This window comes from Ochlerotatus camptorhynchus, unplaced genomic scaffold (genome assembly GCF_037179485.1).
Source record: "Ochlerotatus camptorhynchus isolate MF236.1 unplaced genomic scaffold, CSIRO-AGI_Acam_v1.1 ptg000128l, whole genome shotgun sequence".
NCBI classification, from domain to species: domain Eukaryota; kingdom Metazoa; phylum Arthropoda; class Insecta; order Diptera; family Culicidae; genus Ochlerotatus; species Ochlerotatus camptorhynchus.
In genome coordinates, this window is record NW_027040618.1 from 1,676,173 (window position 1) to 1,683,799 (window position 7,627).

General features: G+C 48.6%; 1 protein-coding gene across 1 annotated transcript; it reads right to left on the bottom strand.

Moving 5' to 3' along the window:
• Window positions 1-1,899: 1,899 nt before the first annotated feature.
• Window positions 1,900-4,536, bottom strand: LOC135700089 (uncharacterized). Its single transcript, XM_065220479.1, has 2 exons — window positions 2,147-4,536; window positions 1,900-2,087 (listed from the first exon to the last, which is right to left on the bottom strand). Exon 1 carries the CDS (start codon window positions 4,534-4,536, stop codon window positions 2,317-2,319), a length of 2,220 nt encoding a protein of 739 aa, XP_065076551.1. The 3' UTR covers window positions 1,900-2,087; window positions 2,147-2,316.
• Between the last annotated feature and the right edge of the window lie 3,091 nt (window positions 4,537-7,627).

Consider the following 7,627-nt stretch of genomic DNA (forward strand, 5'->3'; position numbering starts at 1 on the left):
GTTTTGCGTCCCAGCAGGTGTTCTGCAAGGAAGTCTGTTGCGCCCTTTGCTTCAAAGGAGGGATGCCTCGTGAAATAACGAACAAGCTTCAACGATGCCTTAACGTCTTTACTGATTATGCAAACACCTGTTCCAATCATGTTCCTCTACATATAATCCCCCAAACTAAAACCGGCACCATCTTGAACTGTAATCATGGATGGCACAAGGGTTGAGTGGTCTGCCGAAGTAAGCTCCTCTTCCGTTCGCATGTAGAAAATAACCGTAGTTAAGTGTTCCAACTTGGTTAGGTGTCTGTATCCGCTGGTTTGCCGCAGATCCCGCCTCTCAAGGTGAAGGGTGAACAAAGTGGCAGTGTAGGAATCATGTGCACATACTCACAAGAACAAAATCCAGGTCGCTCACAATAGAGTGCTGAGGATGGTTCTTGATCGTCCTTTTGACACAGGAATTTCAGACCTCCACCAAGAGGCAAAGGTTCCAAAATTAAATTAAATTTTAAAATTGATGAGGTAGGTGTAGAAATGCAACATATCTGAATATGCTTTGACAAACCATTTGTATAAAGTAGGTTAGGTCTTCTTCTTTCTTTTATTTAACGTCGGTCTCTTACGCAATCTAGTGCCAATCACCGACGGTCATTGATTGCCATCCATTGACGGCATTCGAAAGTGCAGGAAGATATCGCACCCATTCAAGACACATGAGCCGGGACCAACGATTTTACTTCCCTTCCGAAGGAAGACGTGACCAGAGGTTTTTATGCCTCAGAAAAATCTCACCGACCTCGCTATTTCACTTGGCGAGATTTTGCTCAATTTTGAAAAAGTTTTGTAATTCATACTTTGAAACTAATTAATATTAGGGCCCTCCTAATAAAAGCAGCCGTGGGCATTCCAGATCGACATTGGTCATGTGTTCTTAAAAAGCAGCACCGGCGGCATAGTGGTAAGCGTGACAGCCTCTCACTCCAAAGGACCTGGGTTCAATCCCAGTCGATGCCACCAGGATTTTCTGAAGCATCTCTGATCAAGCCTTACTTCGGAAGGGAAGTAAAGCCGTTAGTCCCCGGTCCATTAGTTGATGGGTCGATAGGTAGGTTCCTGGTGTGGGAGATACATCCCTGGTGCCGGTAGGATTGGTTGGTACTCAGTATGAAAAACCAAATCAACGGAAAACAAACCAAGAAAAAAATGGTTTCTTAAATAGGGTAGAGCGCTACTTCATCGTAATCACCCATTTTCGTTCTATCGATCAGAAAATATCAATAATATCAATGATTTCACCGTGCATAAATCAATAATAAGTTTGTTCCGATGCGTTAGTTCATTAGCTACAACATAAATCCTATTAGAGCGCATAAATGTTTACGCTCATTGTTCTCAAAACAAAAGAAGCGCTCCTAGCGAATCCCCTTTTTTCTACGTTTATCCGTAGGACGAAGAAAATCTAATGGCGTTTCAATGCGTTTGGACGGAATTGAAACTCGTAGGACGAATTTAGAATCAAGAAGCAGTGTTAGATTTTAAACAATATCTCAATAATTTGTGGCTCATTATCAAATCCAACGGTACTTATGGAAAGGTGAATAAATTTAAAAGCCATCTTTGACTGAAACCAGGCATAACATTTGATAACGACACAAAAGCATTTGTAAACAATCTCTCTAAGACCCTTTACACGCGAACCAAAGTACCAATGCCAATTTTGGAAAGGTGATAGTTGCCTCTATCCGATGATGTTGTTGGTTTGCGTGGGCGTACTTTGGTTCGCGTGTAAAGGGCCTTCAAAAGTTTGTTTACAAATGCTTTTATGCCGTTACCAAATGTTATGTCTGAAATATTTATTTTTTTGCTCAAACCCGTTCAAAAAAGAGTGTTGGGACGGCCAAATAAAAAGGCGCGGCACTGTTATTGAACAGCGTTTATTTCCTTTTAGGATCGCTTCAAACTAGAAATTTAAGTTAGGGTTAGTTTAGCAATGTAGGTTTAGATTTATAGGTTACCACTTACAAATCAGTGGCCCTTCCTTCACAGGCCTTTTCACTGGCTGTCCAACTTAGCTTTAGTCCTAGTTTTAGTGTTAGTCTAGGTAGAAATCAGTATAATTAGGTTTAAATTCACCCTGTGGATTTGGGATTATTTACCGTACGCAACAATAGGAAACTAGATTAAGAAACGAACTATTTAGGCACTAGTTTAAGAAAAATACTTTTCACCCGCGTGATTCTTCGTCTGCTTGACTCAAAGGATGACGTCTTTTTTTAGGTGACGTTTATGCTGTCGATCATCCCGTCGCACATAGACTGGCGGTCTGCTAGGCACAGTTGATTGGACCGGTTGCCAGTTCGCCGGGCGGTTGAGCAAGTGCCCCTGTGGCAACATCCTCCTCCGGGTGCGGTCCACTGGACTCCATGACCGCACTGCTATTCCTAACGTCGAGAACCGCTAACTTCAATACCGGTCGACGAAGAACTCCTCTCGTTGTCTTGATCATAGCTTGGCGAACGTGGCCGTCTGGTGCCCTGATCGATTCGATCACGATGCCCCGCACCCAGCCGTTCCGCTTGCCTTCGTCTGCTATCAGCACAAGGTCACCCACTTCCACACGTCGAGCTTCGTCGAACCACTTAGTCTGCTTCCGAATCACCAGCAGGTATTCTTTCAGCCAGCGTTGCCAGAACCGGTTGAGTTGTCGCTGGATGCGGTCCCATGAGTCCCGAGAAGCCCGCTGTTGAACTTCGATACCCACGCTTGGCTGCTTTACCCCATTCGAGCTCCCGAGTAGAAAGTGGTTCGGCGTAAGAGCGTCTGATTCCGCTGAATCAAGTGGTATGTACGTAAGTGGTCTGGTGTTTACAATGCCCTCTGCCTCCACGATCAAGGTCTGCAGCTCTTCATCGTTGAGTTTTCCTTCGCGGTACGCATCCCCTATCGCCGTCTTCACTGAACGGACGAGTCGCTCCCATGCACCGCCCATGTGCGGAGCGCTTGGCGGAATGAAGGTCCACTTCGTGTTAGCACTGGTGAACGTTGCTGATACTCCTTCGTTGATCTGCTCACGGAGCTGTCGTTCAGCCCCATGGAAGTTCGTAGCATTGTCACTGAAAAACTCCACCGGTGATCCTCGGCGACAGACAAACCTTCGGATGCAGCAAATACATGACGCAGCTGATAGGCTGTATGCCACTTCAAGGTGAACGGCGCGCACAGTCAAGCAAGTGAAGAGCGCAATCCACCTTTTCACATTCGAGCGGCCCTGCTTGACTAACAATGGGCCGAAGTAGTCCACTCCTACGTAGCTGAATGGACGGTCGTGTACGGCTAACCGTGCTGGTGGCAGTGGTGCCATCGGAGGAATAGTCGGGAGTGCCTTACGAATTTTGCAGAATTGGCAGCTTCGTCCAATCTGCTTTACCACCGATCGCAGTTTCGGTATGATGAACAGCTGGCGTACTTCGTTCACTACCGTTTCGGAGTTTGCATGACGGTAGAGCCGATGATAGCGTGCGACCAGAAGTTCCGTGCACCGATGCTTTCTTGGCAGGATTACTGGAAAGCGCACGCTGTGATGAATATCCTTCGCCGCTGCAATCCGGCTGTTTTGGCGCATCAAACCCCGTTCATCCATCATTGGCATCAGTTGGTAAACGATGCTCGATCTGTCAATCGATTCCTTCTTGTCCTCCGGTAGTACTTGATTATTTTTAAGCGTCGTTACCTCATCCGCAAAGGCTTCTCTTTGGACCTGCTTCAGGACTTCATTTTCGGCATCATCCAGCTCAGGTTGAGTTAATCGACCACTGCGTCTTTCTCCCTTCTTGGTCGCGTTGAAAATGAATCGTAGCACGTAAGCCATACTACGCTGCAACCTCTCCCATTTAGAGAAACGCTCGTAGGCGATCACAGGTTCCCAAGTTGCGTGAAAGAGTACTGACGATCGAACTTCTTCGGCCGTATCCACGACTAGATCCGTAGAATTCGGCCATTCATGTTCCGGGAAGCGCAAGAACTCCGGTCCGTTGAACCACTTGCTGTCACTACTGAAGTAAGGTCCACTTCCCCACTTTGTTGCCTCATCTGCTGCGTTAAACCCCGACGGAACCCATCTCCACTCATCGACTGTTGTATTTTCGAGAATTTCGCCGACCCGGTTGGCCACGAACGGTCGATAATTTCTAGGATCTGCGCGGATCCACGAAAGCGCGACGGAGCTGTCCGTCCACAAGACTCGTCTTCTGATGGTAATGGAGTGGTTTGCTTGCACGAACTTCATCATTCTTGTTCCCAGGAGACATCCTTGAAGTTCCAGCTTCGGTATAGTCATTGGCTTGAGTGGTGCTACTTTGGCCTTTGCAGCGATCAGTGTGCACTGGGGTGTGCCGTCAGCGGTGATTGTCCTCAGGTACAGCGCACAGGAATACGCAAGCGGACTGGCATCTACGAAGACATGAAGTTCAGTAACTTCATACGAACGGGCTGACGCTTCTGGGAAATAGCAGCGAGGAATGCGAACGTTCGCGATGTACGAAATCATCTTGATCCACCTTCACCATTCTCCATACTGATTTCCACCGACTTCTTCATCCCATGCGGTTCCAGCGCGCCACAAGTCCTGCACCAGAATCTTGCCGTGGATCAGAAATGTGGCCAATAAACCCAACGGGTCGAACAGAGTCATGACGCAGCGTAACACTTGCCTCTTCGTTGGTATTTTGTCATTTTCCAGGAGAGATTGAACTTCATCGCTCATTCGAGTGCTGAACGATAGTTCGTCCGTTACTGGGTCCCACAACATCCCGAGCACACGTTCAGTAGTGGTGCTCGTAGTTATCAAGCTTTTACTGGTAGCTGCTTGAGTCTCCCCAAGGTGCTCCAGAACACCTTCGTTGTTCGAGATCCAGTTCCTCAATTCGAACCCACCGTTCCGGAAAATCTGACGTACTTCCTCAGAAATACGAAGAGCTTCTTCTTCCGACCCAAAGCTATCGAGGTAATCGTCCACGTACGTGCTCTGCAGTATTCCTTCCGCTGCTCTGGGATATCGAACACTGTGCTCCCGAGCGTTCGTATTTTTCACGAATTGTGCCGACGCTGGTGAGCATGTCGACCCAAACGTTGCAACATCTACCAGGAATATTTCCGGGTCCTGACTTGGATCCAAACGCCACAGGATTCGCTGTGAATGCTTGTCAGCCGCGCGCATCAGAATCTGCAAGAACATTTCCTTCACGTCAGAGCACACCGCAATCTTGAACTGCCGGAAGCGGAACAATACTCCTAACAGCGACACCAACTGGTCCGGCCCTTTTAGCAGCATGCTGTTTAGTGAAACTCCGTCCACCTTGGCAGCAGCGTCCCAAACGATGCGTATTTTCCCTGGTTTCTTCGAGTTGGTCACAACCCCCACAGGGAGGTATCAGATTCTGCGAGGATTCGCATCTTCGAGTTCGTCCGTTGTGGCTTTATGAATGTAACCCTTGCTTACGAACTCTTGCATCTGCCGGAAAACGTTCTCTTTCAACGCTTTATCCCGTGACATCCTCCTTTCCAGGCATTCCAGCCTGCGAAGTGCCATCGTGTAGCTATCTGGCAGCTCCGCATCGTCATCTTTCCACAGCAGTCCAGTTTCAAATCGCTCACCGACACGAACCGTTGTCTGCTCCAGCAAATCCAGTGCTCGCTGTTCTTCTTTAGATCGTAGGGTGACATTTCCTGCTCCCACTTCCTCGAGATCGTAGAACTGCTTGACAGTATCATGTAGTTCCTTATTCGTCGTGCACTCGCAAACGTGGAAACTGAATTCACTTTTCGATCCAGGCTGTTGCTTACCGTAGACGCACCATCCGAGTCTGGTCTTTACCGCAACTGGTCCATTTCCGTTACCTTCCCTCGACTTCAATGGAACAGCTAATTGTAGATTGTCAAGTCCTATCAGCAGCTTAGGTACGGCGTTCTTGTAGCTCTGTATCGGTAGCTGCTTGAGATAGTCAAACTGCTTCACGGCTTCCACCAATTGGAAGGTCTGGCTGGGAAGGTTCAGATTATTCACGGTACGAACGTTCGACATCTTGAACCGTTTCTGCGAACCGGCTCCACCGATAGTGATGGTGATAACTTTCGACTTTTCTTCGATTCTGGACGTATTACCCGTCCATCGTAAGCACAATGGCTGAGTAGTTCCATTTACTCCGAGTTGCTCTGCAATATCGTTCTCCATCAGAGTCAGCGATGATCCTTCGTCCAAGAAAGCATACGTATTCACCTCACCAGTTTGCCCATAAAGCGTAACAGGCACGATCCGAAACAGAACGCTTGATCCGAGGTACTGATGAGTATGACTCTCTGCCTGTTCTGTTGGCGCAGTAGCTGCTGCAGTTCGTCTTGTTGAATGCAGCAACGGATGATGGCGATACTGACAGCCATCGATATTGCAACGGTTGTTGCTTCTACACGACCGCCTTCCGTGACTGAATAGACAAATCTGACATAGCGACAAAGCTCTAACTTTTCGCCAGCGATCGTCGACATTCAAAATCTTGAATCCCGAGCACTCGCGCAACCGATGCCCCACCTTACTGCAGAAGATGCATTCGATTCGCTTGCTTGCTACCGACGGCTGATCATCAACGGCGTTCCCGGTGTGGGAATTAACGTACCCTCTCGGCTTTGGTTTGTCCTTGCTCCTGCAAGACTCCGGTTCGAACAGCACCACACTAGATGCATCACTGACGACGTTCTCCATGTATCTGCTGAATGTCTTCAGATTCACCACGCCGAGACTTCGCTTGTACCCGGCCCACATAAGCTTCTGGTCGGCTGGTAGCTTTCCGATAAGTTCCTGAAGAAGCATCGGATTCGACAGGTGTGCATGTTCGTTGGCTGCTTCGATATGGTCACAAAGGGCTTGCACTGCCATTCCATATTCGATCAGCCCTTCCAGCTTATCCGACTTTGGAGCGGGAATCTTCCGCACCTTTTCCAGCAACGCGTTAATCAACAGCTCCGGGCGTCCATATCGCATACGAAGTGCCTCGATTACATGTGGTACCGCAACAGGCAATACCAACCTACTGCGCACCGTCTCGAGAGCGGGTCCTTTGAGGCACCGTTGTAGTCGGAGCATGTTCTCCCCGTGCGTGTACCCACACGACACCGTCGTATACTCGTAGTTGGAGATGAACATAGGCCAATCCGCGGGATCACCCGCAAACTGTGGCAGATCGCGCGCCAACGATTGACGTGCGGCAAGCTGATGCGGTGACGGACCGTTCTGGTTAGCGTTCAATCGCTGCTGCTGCTGCTGCTGCTGCCGATGATACCACTCCTCCAACGACGTAGGCTGTACGTTCATATTCGTTGTACGCGCGAAGGGTTCACGCTGCTGTTCGTTGTTGACGAAGGGGATGCGTTGCTGTTGGCGACTATCGAGGGTATTTTGCCCGAAATCGCGAGAATCAAACCGTTGTTCCCTCGTAGCAATGGGAACCGTTTCGAAAAGGATCGCGAAGGACTTATGAGGGACATTACCACCGTACATTTTATTGAGGAAACCACTATCGTTACTCTTACCTGCACCGCCAACCTCATTGGCATGCGTTTTCGGGTAGGCACCAAGGTTCCTTGGC